The sequence below is a fragment of the Myripristis murdjan genome, chromosome 11, assembly GCF_902150065.1.
Source record: "Myripristis murdjan chromosome 11, fMyrMur1.1, whole genome shotgun sequence".
Lineage (NCBI taxonomy): Eukaryota > Metazoa > Chordata > Actinopteri > Holocentriformes > Holocentridae > Myripristis > Myripristis murdjan.
In genome coordinates this window covers 23786901-23806287 of record NC_043990.1, presented here as the reverse complement: position 1 = coordinate 23806287, position 19387 = coordinate 23786901, and the positions used below count along the sequence as shown (strand labels likewise).

The window sequence follows — 19387 nt, the reverse complement described above, 5'->3', positions numbered from 1 at the left end:
GAAACACAAATTGCACAATACTGTTTTGGCTGACTAAAGATTAGCTGGAGCCAGTTTTGGTGTTGAAGTACACTGGTTTATTACGGAGCTCTACTCTTCAGCATTGCCACAATAAGGCCCTCACCACCCTGAAGAAACATCTGCAGATCATCTTCAGAGGCTTGAGTTCTCTGTCATCATTAGACTGTCTGGAGTCTCTCTCCTTAAAGACATTTTCTGCAGACAGCTTATCGGTGTATTTCTGCCACCCTCTGGACAGGAGTGACAGGCTGCTATACTATTACATAATAACTATGAATGTTGCCAGGCTCTTGCTGTGATCCAGACTGGCCAGTAGAGATGCGTCTTACATCTTTCAGCATAGGTCCCACCAATGAGATTCAGCTCAACAGCAAGCAAATCTTTTGGATTTGCAAGTACATTTTTTGGATTTGCAAATAAAAGTTCTTGATTCACATTGTAATCACAAATTTATTTTACTTGCAATAAAACATTTTATGATTGCAGTTTTGACAATTTAGCTCTCTTATCTAATATTTAATTGCAAACCTATGTGGTTTTATTGCACAATAAAGAAACAACAAACACTCAGTGCATCTGTGTACATGTTTTTGGTGTGTAGGTTAGTCTATGGAAGGCTATGGCCAGACCATCATTCATGGCATTGACCAAACTTGTTTCAAGATGTAGGCTATATAACTAGAGCGCCCCTACTTATTGTTCTGTGTTATTCATCTAAGAGAATTTGTATCATCCATATTACCATACTGGTAAAGCCAGTCATGTGTACTTTGAGAGTGCAATCTGTATTCAAACACAGTGTTGACTGATACTGCAGTGTGTGTGTGTTTAAAGGCCCCTCACCCACAAAGTGATTAGACTGACAAGACTGTACACACGCAGCTCATTACATCTAAGTCACATAATGTGACAAGTTTCAATACTAGGTAGACACTTCAATGTTTCGGGCCATTCTGAGTCTATTGAGACCTTTTTACTGGACCATACCTAAAAAATATCTTACATATTTACATAAACACGCTTTGGGTAGGCCTGTGCAGCCTACATTTTCCCACTGGAAGCTATCATATGGCTACTATTGGAAAAAGCATAATTGTAATTGGTAGGTGTATTTAGTCAGTAAAGAGGAAGCAGCTGAAAAAATCTATGTCAGTCTAGATATAGATATAGATATGGATATATAGATATTTATATCATAGAATTGTGGGTAAAGCACTTCAAAAGAAATTTTGGGGGAGGGTTGGAGGTCTAATGTTCTTCAGTGCTTTGAAAGCCATGATCAGCTGCAGGCACAGAGACAGAAATACATATTTCATATTTCAGTTTCAAATAGATTCTCAGCTCCAGATGTTGCCATTACTTAGTAATAAAACAAATCTGTACCTGCTGTGTTATGGGCCGCACTCTTGTCCACGGTGCAGGAGGGACTAATACCTGTGGACCAAGCTAAACCTGTCCACGTCCACAACGCTGATGTTTTTCAGCATGTCCTCCTTCACAGAGAGTTAACTATATGTTACACATTTTGACAGACCAGGCAAAATGGTAGGCAAACTTTCACCAAAAAGGGTAGAAAGATCTACCTATTTTTAATAACCTGTCTGTGGTCAGGCCTCAACATCAGGATCTTGATGATCACTCTCTGTTTGGTGGTTAAGTTTAGACAGTGGGCCACTTTGCCAAAACAGCCCTCCCCTGCTGAAGGCCTCCACAAGGGACTGACATGAACCAACAGACAGCAGGTCATTTTTGAGAGCCTGGAGGAGCCAGGTGGGGCTGGGTCCCTGGGTGGGCGGGAAACTCCTTTGAGCTAGTCTCCAAACCACCTGACCTGCATGTTTCTGAGCTGTGGGAGGAAAACAGTGAGAACAAAGGGAGAATATGCAAAGTTCACCCAGAGAGGGCTAGAGCTGTGACCTGGACCTTGTTTGTGACATGCTGTTTTATGTACAACAGGTTTCTGTGGTGCCTTGTCAGTATAATATCATGACACTCTCAGCTCCTCTCAAACTGAGACTATGTGACAGCACTAGAACTTTTCAGCAAACAAGTCAGAGCCTCAAGAAAAAGAGATGAAACCTCTTCCAACTGGGCATGAATAGAAAAATGCATTAATAATGGAGTTCTACACCATGTATATTTTCAAAATGCAAAGCATAAAAAGGTGGGTTGCAGGGTGGTCATTGGTGCAGTGGCCGCATGAAAAAAAGCCTGCGTGTGAAACATAATTCTCTATGGGGTATTTCATCTGGAGGAGTGTTTTCTCACTTTGACGTATTAACATAACCTCTGCCATGTTTTCAAGTCATTCATTCTTTCTTGTTTTCCCTCAGGCTACATGCTCTCACTCACTTTGATCACCTTGTAAGGTCTCTGTAAATCAACTCACCATCTCCCTGTTTGAACACACTTCTGTTTTTCTTTCATTTAACCCCAAGATAAATGGAGTAGCATTTGTGACCCATGTCAAATTAAGTTGGTTAAGTGTCTCACATGAGCCAACTTTGATAACAGTCTTCCCTCACAATTTTGTCATCCCCTAACTTATTGCACTTGTATTACATGTGGTGGCCTGAGATTTTGTTAATGACTGCACCTAAAGCTACATGCACCTTAACACATCTGTAATTTTACAGTGATCTGCAGTGGAGTTTAAGGTGGTTTAAGGTGATATGAACTCAGATTAGATTAAAGGCACAGGAACTGGTGGGATACATGTTTTTTTTTTTATCATCAATGTAAGTACATGAAATGGAGATTGTTGACAGTGAAAACATAAAAATATATCTCTACATATTTGATAGAATTTTGTGAATTCAGGACTGACAGATAGAGAATGGACTTATGACCAGAACAGCCGCTGGTTCAGATTCCTCACTGGATTTGAATTTCTAGTTTGGGGAAAGTCACTGAAAAACACTGACTAGAATGTGGTAGTGTTGGGCAACTCTCAGTGGTTATGAACACTTGAAGGGAAATGCTTTGCATATGTGCAGTGTAACCTGCAAAGCAAATGGCTATAGGGTGTTTCAGTAAGGTCAGTAAATATGGGTCAGACTGTTTTACTCACCTGAACATTACCTTATTTTAATACGCAAATACACTTTAACAGACTTGGTGTCAGATTGATGAACATTCCCAACTGTCCTCTGCAGCCAAGAAGGAGAGACAAGAGTTTCTCCAAGACTGAATCAGAAATTATGAAAAATATGACCGTTAGGACCCCCTCTGCAGATGTGGGTGTATGTTCTGGTTCAGATGGATGATCTGATGCTCCATAATGCAGCAAACCAAAGCAAAGTCAGTCTCTCCAAAAGTCATAACCTGTTCTTTGAACCCACTGTGAGCTGCTGCTGAAGATACATTATGTCCCCAAGGCATGTGAACATCCACAGACATGATCCTTTCCAGGAAGGCCATAACATGCTCCTTTGAAATGTGCCTATGACATGGCCATGGACTTATGTCAATGTCAATGTCAGCTTTATTTATATAGCACATGTGTTCAAAAAATATTCCTATAATTTTAAATTGTAGTATAGGTCTAACTGTAGTTCTTTTTTTAAGGTATTAAGTGACAAAAATTAAAAACCTTTCACATTTTTTTCACTTCAGATTTGATGATATCTGTGTGGTAGGATGCTGCACCAAGGCTTCAAATAGCATACAGAATTTTTTTACCCAATAACCCCCTTTGCTGTGAATATATTCACAATAGATTAGCACAATGAGATAATGTATCAGAATGAGCAGTGTGATGAGACTATGACTGTCCCCAGTTACCTCCCATCTGCAGTGCACACCAACAACCATACCTCTCAGATGGGGGGGCCCTGGGACAAAGCCTTTATCAAATGGGAGCCTGGAGACTGAATGTGCCTGAGGACCCTTCCTAAAAAATAGTGATAACTATTGATCTAGCCAGGCAATCCATTAATTAACCTCCTATTATCCATCTAAATACATGATTAAGACTGTTTTTTTTTTGTTTGTTTGTTTTTCCATTTATATTCCATTACATTTCCTAATTTCATGGATACGAGTGGGTAAACATGAAATTAACATGATGATATGTTTTCAATGTCCTGGACACATTTGGTACACATCTGTGTTTCTTTGGAGTCAGTTTCACCCCAGGCTTTTTAAATCTGTATAAATCATATAAGAAATATCAACATTTTACACATAATACTTTCTGTTGTTTTGGATGACACTGAGGAACTCTAACATGTCATTCATAATCTTCAAAAAGCTTTAGGGCCCTGACAGAACATAACCACAGCAGCAGTGCGAGAGCCACTGATAGTTACTGGGACATTTGGGAGGGAAAAACATGATTCCCACAGGAGCTTTGATGTGTAAGAAGAGTGAGTGGGGAGATTTATGTTTTATTTAAAGAGCTATTTAGGTAGTCACCAAGACACATAAAGTACATATTAACTTGGGTAATTTTTTTTTTTTTATTATAATCATTTTTTGGAGGTTTAAATTACTGGGGTCAAATTGACCCCTATTGATAAAAAATGTCGGTAAATTTGAAAGTAACAGCAGGTTTAATTCAGTGTGGTTGTACTTATATTTTGAGGGATCAGTCATTAAATTAAATTGGTTAAATTTACTCTTTGTTCCCTTCTCTTGCTTTTGTTGTCCATTGGAACGCTGAAACTATACTTTAGCTTTGCCCATGGGCAGGGCAACCTCCCTCCACACGCACACACACACACACGCACGCACACACACACACACACACACACACACACACACACACACACACACACACACACACACACACACACACACACACACCTCTTTCCTCTTCGCTCCACCTCCATCGGGCGGAAGTGGGTCCATATTTTTTTCTCAGTCGGATAAGAGCAGCTCGAGGAGCTGCAGCCTGAGCTACACGCGCCCAGAGACGGGAGAGCAGCGCCCGCGAGAGCGCACGCCCTGTGTTTATGTTTATATCGGCGACAGAAAGCAATAGCAGAAACAACAACGGGAAAGGGGACGTACCGATTCGGCCTGTGTGGTCGTGGTGGAGCGGGGGTTTCCGTTCAGAGGACACCGTTTTTTTTCTAAGCTGCAGGAGGTAAAAGCCCTCGCATTCCTCCGCGCAGTGAGAGGGGGGATACCAGCGGACCGACTGAACGGGAAGGCAGAGCTGGAAAGCGGCCTCCTTACCACCGGGGGGATCGGTGAACTCGCCTACACAGGTTCGCTATACGTTGTATCGGTTGTTTTTGGTTACCCCGACGCTCCCGGTGTTTGTTTTTGACGCCCTACGGACCCGAGGCACACGATGGGATCGGTGCTTTGATGAATAATTTATGGTATCTCAGCCCGAGGCTAGCGCTGCTACCACCGACCCTCCGCTGGCTGCGCCTGACGCCGCCTGAACGGGCCCCGATGGTGGACTAGACGGAACAACGACGACGACGACATACGGAGGAGAGAAAACACAAATCAGGCAGTTTTTCGATACTTGGTGGGCTCCCGTTTCAAAACGCAGAGCCCCGTAGTCATGTTGAGTCTGTGGGGGAGGAGAGACGGAGCTCCCAGTACTTCGAGGCCGATCCAGTGTCACTCCAGTTTCAGGTTTATTTTATGAGCCTCAGCAAAACACCAACAGACGCTTTTCTGCACAGGGACGCGAACAGACCATTCTCATCAAGTTGGTCTTATTTGGGGGAATGGCGAGGATGCTTCTCCCTAAAAAGCCTTACCCAGCCGAATTGATTTTTGATGATGAATTGCTGATCTTCGCATACTAAGTATACATTTTTATGTCTGAATTAATGTTCTAAAAAAGTGTCTACCTCCTTATTTTGCATCGGTCAGTGTTCAGAAAACAAAAAAACAAAAAACAAAAACAAATCTTGAAGCCGATGAGCGCCGTTTTCACTGTTGAACTGACTTTAATGCCTCACGTATCTACCTCAAACGCCAGATTGTTTCCTACAGAACACAGCAAACCGATGTGTCCCCAAATGAATACCTCAGCCCCATCGCAGCGCATGTTGTAAACTGAGCCTGTGTTTCGGTAGCGCCGCAGATGGCTTCGTTTCCAGACTCAGACCTGCAGACGTGCCCGCTCTGCAAGGAGCTGTGCGGCTCCTCCGCTCCTATTTCCTCCAACTCTTCTACATCTTCCTCCTCCTCCCATACCTCCTCCTCCTCCAGCCAGACCTCCAGGAGGCTGCACGTCCTCCCCTGCCTCCATGCCTTCTGCAGGCAGTGCCTAGAGGGCCAGCGCAGCCCAGGTGACCCGCTGAAGCTACGGTGTCCCACCTGTGACCAGAAGGTGTCCATCACTGAGGCTGGGGTGGACTCCCTGCCCTCCTCCAACTTCCTCTTCAGCAACCTGCTAGATGTGGTGGTGAGCTCCGAGGAGCAGATCCAGAACAAGAACGGCCACCACCACCGGGGAGGCATGGGTGTAGGGGGTGGAGGCTCCTCTGGCTTCCACCACCCGCATGGAGGCCTGCTGCGCCCTCACCATCTCGGAGAGCCCCAGTGCAGCTCCTGTGATGAGGAGAACCCGGCCAGCTCCCACTGCCTTGACTGCCAGGAGTACCTGTGTGACAACTGTGTGCGGGCCCACCAGCGGGTGCGGCTGACCAAGGACCACTTCATCGAGCGGCTGGGGGGCCGGGCCAACGCCAACAGCAACCCAGGCCAGGCGGGGGTGTCGGTGTCTCTGGCCCAGTCACTGCAGAACAACTTTGCCCTGCTCTCCCTCTTCCAGGATCGCATGAGCTTCTGCCAGCACCATGACAGTGAGGTGAGTTCAACAAAGAGCACGCAAACACACGGCAAACAAAGATGTGGCATCTTATTTTGCCCCACTGGTTCTGTAACATTGGTGGTGTAATGGCATTGCGTGTGTTTCGCAGTGCACACACACAATATACTTAAGTGTAACAGCGTTATGTGTGTAGTGTAGAACCATACTAGGGGCCATATGGCCTTATGTTCAAAGGGAGCTGAGTGGCTCTTCACCTAGTTCCCTGGAGACGACCAAGCACGTGTGTGGAGTTGGATTTACACACACATACGCACACACACAAACACACTCACATATACACACATGCATAGACACGCAGAGTCTGGTTAATCTGTACCACACCATCTATCCAGTGCAGAGAGAGGCCCCTCTAGTAACTGCACACATGTTTCTATGACTGTTAGAAGTCCTGTCCATGGAGATATTATGGAGCTCTACAAGTTCTCTGATAATGGGAGAGACAAGTTGGAGATTGGGCCCAAAGTTCTTCTTTTTTTCTTTTTTTCAAAACCATGTCATCTGGGCAGGGTAACGGCAAAGGCCTTTAAAACAGGAAACCACATTTTTTTCTTGGTTTAGTCATATGGTCAGGAAAAATAACACATGGTATTGGTAGGGGGTCTTGGAATGTCATCTTTGTACTACTCCAGGAAGTTCCCCGCGCTGCCTGAGAATACACCACTGCCATTCAAACTGAAATAAACGATTAATCGTTCAGTCAAAGTAGTAGTCTATAGAAATGGCTGCCGTCCCATGTCAGTTAACTTACAGGGGTCTGACACAGGCAATCACCAATATGTAAAACAATAATAATAATTATAAAAAAAATAATAAATAATTTAACTTTATTAATATATAGCACCTTTCATACAGTGGGTATAACTCAAAAGTGCTTTACAATAAAGCAAATAACAAAAACAGGCAAAGTAAAGCAAGTGCAAATTCTGTGTAGTAGCCTATATGAAAGGCAGCAAATAGCATGGTAAGAGCAAGAAAATATGTTAAAGGTATGAACTGCACAAAGGAAGAGTGACAGTTAAAAGTAATTTTGAATAAATATGTTTTCAACTGTCATTTAAGAATGTTAATAGAGAGTTTACTTTTCTTACAGCCTTGGGTAGTGAATTCCATTTTTCTGGTGCATGGTTAAAAGCTGCACATTTTCTTATTTCCGTGATAGTTTGTGTTTAAAAAAAAAAAAAAAAAAAAAAACGCAGCAGAGCATCTAAGAAGCTGTGAGGGATTATACAGTGACAAAGAATTAGTAATGTAGGCTGGTCCCAAACCATTGCGAGCCCTGTGAACAAGTAAAAGAACTGTAAACTCAATCCTAAAAGATGCCGGGAGCCAGTGCAGCTTAGTTAAAATAAACTAAAAAATAAATAAGTACAGCCTGATCAATATGACTCATTTAGTCTGTGGCTTTCAACACATTGATTTAGCTCTTGCTCACAAGGACCCACTTTGGATTTCAATTTTTTTTTTTTTTTTTTTTTTTGGTTGGGGGTGGAGGGGTGAGAGGGGGTGGGTGGGGGGTAGTACTCCTTCCCCTCCTCCAGCTGCCCATTGCCAGTAAATAGGTGGGCTCACTTTTCCAGTAAGGGCTCCATTTCCCAGTAATGCCTCACTCGCTTACTGTGCTCCATCCAGCCCTGGGGGAGGGAATGACACAGGAGAAGGCTTGCCTTTCTCTACCTGTGTGCACTGAGCAAGCAGGGCTATTGTCCTCCAGCCATCTCCACAGCAGTCATATGCATGGTTAAACTGGTCAGTGGCTCCTTGTACACCCAGTCCCCGTGATGGACAGACCAGTTTTAGCCTGTTTGTTCCCATGTAGGCTTTTCATGTTTCGTAATGGCGTGTCAACAGAAAACCCATTTAAACCCTGTCCACCAACATTTAACCAACACATAGCATTTCCGTGCCGTTTCAAGCCATTTGTTCTCATATTTAGCTCTAGTTGGGACATTCCATTCAAATTCACTAGCGACACAAAATGTTGCATCTTTGTTTTTCTTTGGGACGTTCCCAGGATCCAGGATCGGTTAGGCACCAACTTGGTATTTCCTCTGGTGTGTGTGCATCCTGAGTGTTAATGGTATTTTCTTGTTTAAGCCACAAAAGTCCACATTGTCTTGTACAGTTACATAAGGTGTAAAAGTGTCTGTGCAGCTAATAAAGGCCGGTAGCCTGCAAAACCAATTTGGAATAAGCATTGAATAACAAAGTTTTTCTTTCATCCTGTATGACAATGTGACATTTGTCTACGTCTGATTTCAGGCCTGTAGATGTTGCTGTTTGAAGGACTGACTCTGGCATTGGTTGTGTTTCCATCCAACCTTTAAGTATATTTTGTGTGAATTTTGTTTGAAATGACTCCATTGGCTTCCTCAATCTATAATAGAGCTACTTCAGAAAAACACATTCACAAGAAAATGCAACAACTTGGTTCTTTGTCATCAGTGAATGTTGATTGTATTTCTCGCTATTTGAATACAAAAATACAGACAAAGACTATCAAAGGTTATACTGCTAGAATTCCACCTTATAGGGATACTACATGGCACTGATTGGGACGTGCCATAAAATCTTGTTTTCCCAAAACCTAGCTTTTGGGAGCTTGCACGTGAAACTAATAATTTACTGATGGCAGTATACAAAAACACAAGAATGGACACAGAATATAACTTTGAAGATTAAAAAGTGTTCTACACTAGGCTAAACATTATCTGAAATGTCTTCCAGAATTCACTTCTTGATGGGCAGAGTTTTTTTCTGGTTAATTGTTTGGTCTATAAATTGTTTAAAAAAAAAAAAAAAAAAAGTAAATATATTTACTATACTTATACATAGCTGATATGTTTCACACACTCACTGCTTCTTCAGGACTTTGTGACATGTACGGGTGAGTACATTGTGATAGACTAAACAGACGTTTTCTTGATGCTAAAAAAAGACGATGTTGACTGCTACAGTTGTAAAAGTGATGTGACCCCTACCCTCCCTCCATGTGACATGAATGTATATTGAGTGAAAGTGCCGAATTTTCCAGGAGCTGGGGTCTCCCTTCAGTACTGTTACATAACTCTTACAGGGAGTTCCTCCTCTCTGGTGCTGCAGTGGGTCAGGACGCTGATAGTATTGATGGCTAGTGTTCACTGCTCAAACACCTAAGTACACAACAGAAAGACATTTGGGTTTCTTGTTGTGGAAATGCACAGTTCTGCTCTCGGAATCAAAATATATTCAGCAAACCGTTTTCCATTTAAAAGACCAAAGCCTTGCTCTCAACATCCAACCCGAGTTTGACTGTAAATGCATAGTGTCCGATAAATGTGAATGGGTGTGTGGTGATGGTCAAGGTGGGGGAAGGGGTGCACCAAGATGAAATCTAGACAGTGGAGGTCACAAGGGAAAGCTGGCGTGGCTGCCGGCTCCATTTCTTTTCACCAGTATTCCTGCTGGAGTCGGCTGAATGAGCAGACACACTTTTAGATGCATGTATACTCTGTACAAACAGGCTGTGTATGTCTCTCAGAGTTTCAAGCCTGCCTCAAACACAGAGATGCACATAAAGGGAGGGATATAGGCAGTACTCGAGTTGAGGGGGGATGAGGGTGGATGGCATCCTCCCTGAAATAAAAACGGTAAAAAATCATCCACCCTGTAAAACTGCCATCCTCCCTTTTCATCAAGTGAAAAAAATTGACCATCCCCCCTGAATTTTTTTTACAACTCGACTACTGGATATAGGTATTGGAAAAAGTGCTAGTACTTTTGTGTAGGAGAGCATGAAAAAACACCTAGCTTCAGGTTCAGTTCATCAGGTATAATGGAGAAGGAGGATGTGTTTTTTTCTCGTGATGGAGGCGGCTGGAATGAATATCACACTTATTTGCCTTGGCTTGAGTTTTATGTGTGCATAATCCAGCAATTTGCCGCTAATTCACCATTAAGGCACACATTCCAGTTGGATTCCATTTTCGAAGAGAAGGTAAGGATTCATATTCTCGTACGACTCGCACTGTAATGTGCAAATGATAGTATCAAAAACCCAATTTTTTTATTTGTTTTTATCTTCTTTTTTTCGCTCGGCGTGACCAGATTGGTGGTGAGACTAAGGGTTTCAGTTGGAAGATAAGACCTTTCAGGCTTAAAAAGGGAGTAGGCTACACACTGATAAGGATATGTGTTTGTGTACACACATGAGTGAATACGTCGGCCTGTGTGTGCGGCTTAAATGTCAGTTGTCTCTCATGTGAAGCACCGGCAGTCGCCGTGGCTCACACGCTGTATGTGAAGGGGAAATGGAAAATTGGATTACATCAAAGGAATGCCCTCCACTGGCTGTGATGTCACCCCTCGCTATACAAATACATACAGCTCCATATGAGAGACAGATGAGGGTCTCACTAATGATATGATAATCCTGCAAAATGTGACTGCGCCTCTGATTAAACTGTTGTCATCATGATAACACGCCTGGCTATACACGTGCATGGCTGTGCAGGCACACGCACACACACCATTCTTTGTATAATAGGGTTGGAGTGGGCTGAGAGGGGACAGAAAGGGATTGGTGGACACTGAGCGTCTAAAACACAACATGCTGTGAGGACGTTGCGAAGGGTAGAGCTGCACTAATCAGTTTGACAACCTGCCATGCTCTTCATCCCCTCAGAGACAGACATTTCCTATAATCTTACCAAGATTAGCAGAGTATGAACTGTTCAACTGCTGTGTCATTTATTTCTACAATTTTCTAGGGCTGGATGAAAATATTCAATATTCTGCTTAATCCGATCTCCATTTAAACAATCCAGTATCTATTCGTAAAACCCCAAGACCCCTCAGTCTTTTAATCTATTCCTTTTCTCAGTGGATGTGTAAGTTTTTGTCAAATGTTATTTGTCGTTCATCTGTCCTGTAGATGTCGTGTGCTGAACTGCTCACTTGCAGAAACTCAGCCGACCAAATTACATTTTTGGAGCGAATGAACAAGCAATTGTGGAAGCTCTGATCTTTAAGCCAGTGGTATTAAGTCTAAAAGTAGGTTTCTTAAAGGGTAATTCTGGTGTTTTTAAACCTTGGCCATATTTTCCATCATTTGAGGTGTAAATGCGAAATGGGGACAAAGGTTTTTGGAATTGATCGGGAATTGAGAGAGATCACTTCAATTTGCAGCCGCGAAACAGGCTGCAGTGTAATCTTTGGGTGCAAATGCATCTATCACTGTACATTCCCTAAAAGTGCTTGCTTTTGCCACTATTATTAGCTAAAGTTATTGGATTGACCTGGCATCTGACAAAAAGGCAAAACCAATCATTCAATAAGCCAATAGTATCTACAAAACATGCTCTGATAAGATTCAACGTGACTTATTTTGTAGACATCTGAAAACACCCGTGCACAAATTGTAGAAGAAACAGGGATGCTAGAACAGTGACCGGAAGAAGCGAAATATAAACAAAAAGGCCTAGCTCTGTAGGGATCCTTTCTGTGATGTTGTCTGACACTTACAACAACAGCCTGAGCACGTTTAGGGGACGTTCTTTGACGAGTACAGTTGCCCACAGGGATGACATTGCAGACTGTTTTGTGGCTGCCGGCTGAAGCGCTCTCCCTCAGTACAGCACCAATTCCAAAAATGTTTGTCCCTATTAGTCATTTAGACCCCAAATGACGGCAAAATGGGGCCCAGGTTTAAAAAAAAAAAAAAAAAAAAAAAAAAAAAGCAGAATCACCCTTTAATAAATTTGTAATGTAAAAAACATGATGGTGATGAAGAAATGGCCAAAAACAAAACCACGTATATACATATAACCTTTAAAATTGGTATTGTAAGATGGGTGTCAAATCAAATTGAAATGAAATTGGGTAATCAGTGTCAATACCCAGCACATACTAATAAACTACTAATAATTTTACCATTCCACCTATCACTCAGTGGAAAATTAGCCACTAAATTCCTTCTTCTTTTAGCCTGTTGTGATTCTCTCCTGATGCTCGTCATGGTTTGGAAACTGCAGAGGAACACTACCACACATACATGTGCTTGGTTTGGTGATTATTCTCCCTCGCTGGAGCTCACAAGACGAGAATGTTTGTAAGGAAACCTAACCCAAAGCTGAGGTTGATACAAGGCCAGAGGAATTCCTGTAACTTGAGTTTATACCTCCTGGGTTCTCTCTTTCCCCCCTCACACACACACACACACACACACACACACACACACACACACAGACCGGGTATTTCCTCTCCTGGCTCCTGCCTTTCTCATCAGCGCTCTCTGTCTGCTCTGTGTCAGAGACAATGGACATTATGGATGGAGAAAGTCTCCTCAATATGATTTAGCAGCTGTTGCCGTTGAGGGCCCAGCGATTACATTTCATCACTTTTGGAAGTATCTGTGTAACAGTGCGGCCGCTGCATTTTCCTTTCCAAGAGCATCTCCCATCTGTGGGTAGTTATCCTCTGAAGACGTGTGTGTGTGTGTGTGCGTCTAAGCAGCCAGCAGAGTTAGATTATGTTAAGTTGGACTTCCAGGGTTTTAATGCGCAACATGTGCCCCGTCATTAGAGAGCAGTCCTTATGTTTCCTGTGTGTTGTGAGTGTGTCTCATATAGAGGAAGGGGAAATGTGTGTGTGTTTGTGTGTCCCAGCTTTGATGTCCAGTGTAAGTTTAATGGACAGAGAGGAAGGCATTTGTCACGTTTTGTCCGACTACAGGACTTATTGCCCATTGAAAAACTGTAATCCGCCACTTCCTACCAAGAGGTTGTTGAGCGAGGATGGCTTTTTAATTGGCCATTGTTTGACCACAGTAAATGAGATTGCAATGCTGGAACTCTTGACATTCATGCTCTCAAACCTTTGCTGGGGGCATTTTGCATGACCGTCAACGAGTCTGGCTGATTTTTCGAGAGTAATGCTGTGTTTACATCCTCATTAGCTGGCTTGGAATCACTCACTTCCAGGTTTGTGAAGTTGGATGTAAAAATTGAACTGGAATTTGGAAATGGAAACTCAACACACATGCTAATCACAACAAGTCTGGCTTTAGCCAAAAAAGCTAAGAGTTAGTCACTGGTTTACAAAAGCAATCATAGCAGAGAGAAAAGCAATGTACTTCATGTATACCAAACATGACTTTATGTTTTAAAGTTTTAACTTTTTAACTGCGGCTAATTGAGATTGAATTCCCTGCATTAACAGAGAACTGTATGACTTGGTAGAGTTTCCATGTGCACTTCCTGCCGCTGAAATCGGAATATGTCAAATGCATGACCACACGAATAGGACATAATACAAGTCAGTGCTAGTGTGGGACAGTTGCAGCGGCTGGTCAGCACAGATGAAATCCAACTCATCATTAAATATATGGGTGTCTGTGATGGCAAAATAAAACAAATGTGCATATATATTTAAGCTGTGTATTGTCTTTTAGGCCCTTGAGTAGGTGCAAAACCAGTCACATAACCCGTTGATTGGTCAAGAGGATCGTCTTGCACCAATAACTTGCTAATTCTGACTTTTTGAACATTGAAAATGTTTTAGCACCTACTAAGGGCTTCAGTGAATCAGTCTGCTAAGTGTTAGAATAAGGACTAACAGGTAATTCAGGCATATTTGCATCTTGCATTATACTACATGTCTGAGGCATTTGCTCATGGGGAAGTCTTGGCTTCTTGTGTAAGCAGGCCATTTCCTCACAAAGGTCACGCTCTTTAGGCTGCCACAGTGGTATGCCGGCCATTTGTGTGTGTATATATGCAGCAAACAATCCGCGAATATGTGAAGGCTTTGAGGGAGAGCAGTGTGCAGAGGGGTTACTTTGTGCCGACCAACTGAATGTATGTAGTGTGCTTTTAATGTATTATTGAATTGAAAATGTATGCATTTGGTGGGACAAAACTGGTGTTTCTTTGGGGAAAATACAAGACCTGCATGACCGTTAAAGGAGTCCGTAGAGACCTCGATGTGGGAATGCGCCGTGGTAGAGGGTTAAAAGTGCAATGTGTGTTACCAGTGGTGTTAGTTACTTAAGACACCAGGATTGCTGATAAACAACCTATACGCTTAGCAACCCTCATTCCACTAAGGATAGCCGGTCCGTGACCATGCCCAGATACACACATTTGTCATATGTGCAGAATAGAATATGCCTCAGCCGCCTCACGTTTCATTCACACACCTTCTCCATTTCCTCCGTCATCTGCCTTCTAAAGCTCCTGCTCTCTCTTCCCTATCATGTTTCTCATTCTTTCTTCTCAGCACCCGCTCGTTGTTGCTCCAACTCCCCGTTTCCCCTCTTTTCCCTTGACTTTATACTCCCTCCCTCTCTCTCTCTCTCTCTCTCTCTCCACATGCTGCTTTTCTCCGGTTTCGCTCTCCCTTTCATTTTATTTTCCGCCCTTTTTTTCATGGACAAGTATTAGAGCACACGACGCTCTGTCACATGCTCGCTTGGTAAGGAGGCCAGCTGACTGTGGTTTGTTTTCCTTCTCTGCTGCCAGGTCAGCCAATCAGATTGCCAGCTTTCAGCCACCGCCCCCCCATGTAGTATCTGGCAGAGTTTCAAAACAACTGCAGGCGTGTCTGAGAGTATGTGTGTGTGTGTGTGTGTGTGTGTGTATGTTCGTGGCAACAAGCCAACACGGGGTTGCCATGGGAGAGGGGCAGGGCGGTGCTGGAGGAGGATGGGAAAGTGGAGAAAGAGAGTGATACAGGGAAGAGAGGCGAACTTTCCAGAAAAACAAAATATGGTATGCGTGAGGGCCATATGAGAGGTCTAACAGGACATGGAGGGAGTTTGAAAAAGAGGAGAGCAGGTACTTACGAGTTCCATGAAAGGAGCTTTGTCTGGCAGATGGTGTTGCTGGGATTGATGGGAGTGTTGGGATTGGGTATTCCACAGATTATCCAGCCTGGACATTCCAGACTGGCTTTAACCCAGTGCTGTCTCTTTAGCCTTTTATAGCTGGTATACCACCCAGCTGCCCTCCACCTCTCTGTTTCCCTCGCTCCTGACCATCATACATGTTTCAGGTTGAAGTGTGTTCTTGACATTCAGATCAAGCAAAGAGGGAAGTGTTTTTGGTGACTCTGTATCTTAGGAGGGAGGGTGCAAAGCTGTAGAGCTGTGCTGTTGTGTTTCAGCAGATCACAGAGCAGATAGTTTCCTCAAGAAAAGCGCTGTTTGTGTGTGACAGTGACCCTCTTGGCATGCGCCTCCGCTTGATGTGTTGCTTGTGGGGTGTATGGGTCACTCCACAGCTCAATACAGTTTCTATATAATAATACAGTTTCTATCAGAATACAGTGACATACACGCAAGCTTTTCAGTATGCATAACCATGGCATCCTTGCCGAACCACAGTGCGACCCGTAATGACAGTAATATTTATTCAATAATATTTACTCACCTCCCTGTCTTTTTTTTTTTTTTTTTTTTTTTTAAGAGACCAGGGAGACAGGTTGGGGATGAACATGAATCTGACATACCGGTTGATATTGATATTCAGGAGATATTCAGGATGATGTAGAGTTTGTCTTTGTAACCAATCATTTTACATCAGGCTTTATTTGTGATAATACTTTTTTTTTTTTAACTTCAGTGTTACTTCATTCTGTGAAGCAGAAATTCTCCAATGCTAAAACAGGAACTGCCATTCTTCACCATGTTTGGCCCCAGCCGCCAGGCAGGCTGACATCAGCCTCTAAGAATGTCTCTATAGTGTGTTTTTGTGTGTGTCCATAAGTCTCTGACCCTTCTTGTTTCTCTGTGTTGACAGGCAGAAAAAGAAAAGAGCATACATAACTTTGACCCGACATGCTCTAGAACAGGTTGTGGAAAAATATTCTTGCACACCATTCATCTTCATACTGCAAAAAATACCCTCCACATATGCTTAAAATTGAGTGTGGAGGCTGAAAAATGTATTTGTACATGCAGATGACATTCATTAAAATATATCTGGATAGTGGAAACAGATTTTCTTCCTTTGTACCGTTTACTATATATATATATATATATATATATATATATATATATATATATATATATATATATATGCGCACACCCCAAATGGTTTTAGCTGCCCAGAATGTTTTTTAAACAACAAAATTAATGTACAAATATTTTAAAATATTTTCAAACTTGAAACAAAAACACATATTCTGAAATAAATATGAACATATTTTTTGGAGGCAATCAGTAGCTTGAAGTGAAAGCAGACTTGATTAAAGAATATAGGAAATTCACATACACAAAACTTGATGTGTTCACAATTAAGCATGTTGCCCTTGTTACTCACTACGTAGCTTAACATAGAGACTGCCAGGAGGTGGCATTTGGATAGAGCCACTCCTGGTCAAAGAACTTTTCCTTTTCATAGAAATTTTGTCAGTGCAAAGAGGTGACATTTTTTTTCAGTGAACGTGCTTTCACAGTTCCCAGAGCAGCCTGGGTGTTTCTGGCACCACAGTGTGATACTGCTCGGCCCTTGTCCCTTCCCCCCACTTGGTGTGCACGCAGGCAGCGAGTGCTACACCGAGTGATATTACTGGCTGGTCAGGCTCGTGCCCTCTCCCCCAGTTCCCAGTGCCTATGGATAGCAGGAGGGAGGGTGCGGGGTTATTCTGCTGCAGCCTGCAAGCTGCAGCCACTGAGCCCATCATGCATCTGCTGTAATGCTGTTTTCACCTCACAATTTTGTTATTTTAGGCATTTGGAAATGTAAAGCTGAAATGTGAGGATGCAGTGCCATATGTAGTCATTTAGATACAGCTGATTAATATTTTTGTACCGCTGTGATCCATATGATATCGTGTTACAGCGTACTCATCTCTGTTGTGTAATGATACTAAAGTTGCCCAGTTCCAGCAGTTTTTATAAAAGATAAAAAACTGACTTTAGTGTGCTTTGTCAGGTTTTATCATTCATCTAAAATAAGTCACACAGGAATTGCAAATGATGGCACAGCTGCATGTCTCTGTCAACACCAGCATAAAGGCTGAAACAGACATGAAGGTTCGTTTTTAATTAAGGAGAAACTGTTTAAGTTTTCAAGCCATCAAGACAGCCAAAAGGAAACCCATAGTACAGCCTATTTGAAATATTGGGTCTGTGTTAGGAACAACTATTTGACATGTCTTTTTGGTGTTATTTTATGTCTTTGGTATTGAGTTTGTAATAACTGTACACCTTATTAAACATAACTTCATTTTTTAAAATCTTCTTTGGCAGGGGTCATCACCTACATTAATCATCTACATCATCTACATGAACTACATTAATTGTAAGACACTGTGGGGGCTGGACATTCACATAACAAAATTTTGATATATTTAGGCCTAATTGTTCTATTAATGTTTGATATTTTCTCTTTCTTACAAAATTTGTGATATTTTTATTAACCCATATTAGTTTGAACAGACTCCTAAAAACAGGGAAATTCATAGTAATGACTAGATTAACTAGAAAATGCTCTCAGTAGGGTGATGACCTCGGCCAAGGAGGAGTGAAATCTGTTATTCCAGAAATGTAACTGCAGAATGCAGTACTGATGGGCAGTAAAAGTCCTCTGGTTTAACTGGTTTTGACGTGGTGATGCTGTGTCCTGACTGGTGGTAAACATTGTCCCCATGCCTGTGTGAAGATTTGACACGGGCCTCCTCACATTTTCTGAATTTGTTAATTTTCTGCAGGCTGGATATGGCACAGTTCATACCCAAAGTACTTTACAAAGTGCACAGACAAATGAATAAAACAATAAAAGCAAACAAGCAAAAGCAGATAGCATATTAACAGTAAAAGAGACTGCCAAACACAAAATCAAAACAATAAAACACAAGCAAATTAATATGATTAAAAGAATAATTAAAAGCAGCAGACATTGCTGTTCAAGGACATTTTATAGTATTAATATCACAGTATTGTATCACAGTATTACATTAGGGACCTTGTGTTGTGTTTTTGTGTAATATCCTCCTGTAGTGTGTTGTAGGGTTACTATAAGTCATAGGTTTTTAATGGGGCTGTATGCATTAAACAGAGTCATATTACCAGCACTGTTATGCAATTTCTCAAACTGAGGTGGGCACAAAATAATCCATGGTTCATATTTGAATAGGAACTAAAGGAAATGGGATGGTAGTCAAATTACCGTGCCCAGATCAGGTCACACGTCCTGCAGCAGCATCCTTTTATGTATATGTCTGGCAATAAACCAGCAGCTAATATATAGTAGTGTGTGTGTGAGTGTAAAGTAGTGGGGGAAGAGCGTAATGGGGAGAGGGGAGGACGAGTAACATCCGGTGCACTAATGAAATACAATAACTCACTCGCCCAATGTGGCCCAGCCCTGCTGCCCAGGCTGGTTTTATGGCTGTTGTTGGCATGTTGGATCAGCCCCTCCCCAACAGCTAGAACACACAGTGTACACACTAATCAGTTTTATTGTGTGTGTGTGTGTAGGTGCATTTTGTTTAATTTTCAGCGTATTTTGCATGTATGTGAGTGTGTGTGCAATGCTTGTGTGTTTGGTTTCAGTGTCATGTATGTATTGCGCGTGTGTGTAG

The 19387-nt window shown here is 42.3% G+C and overlaps 1 protein-coding gene across 1 annotated transcript in view; it reads left to right on the top strand.

Moving 5' to 3' along the window:
- Positions 1–4919: 4919 nt before the first annotated feature.
- Positions 4920–19387, top strand: part of trim71 (tripartite motif containing 71, E3 ubiquitin protein ligase) — a 34455-nt gene continuing 19987 nt past the window's right edge. Inside the window, exon 1 of the mRNA XM_030063881.1 lies at positions 4920–6802. Coding sequence (XP_029919741.1) covers positions 6074–6802 — 729 coding nt within the window. The 5' untranslated portion in view covers positions 4920–6073. The remainder of the gene's footprint in view (positions 6803–19387) is intronic.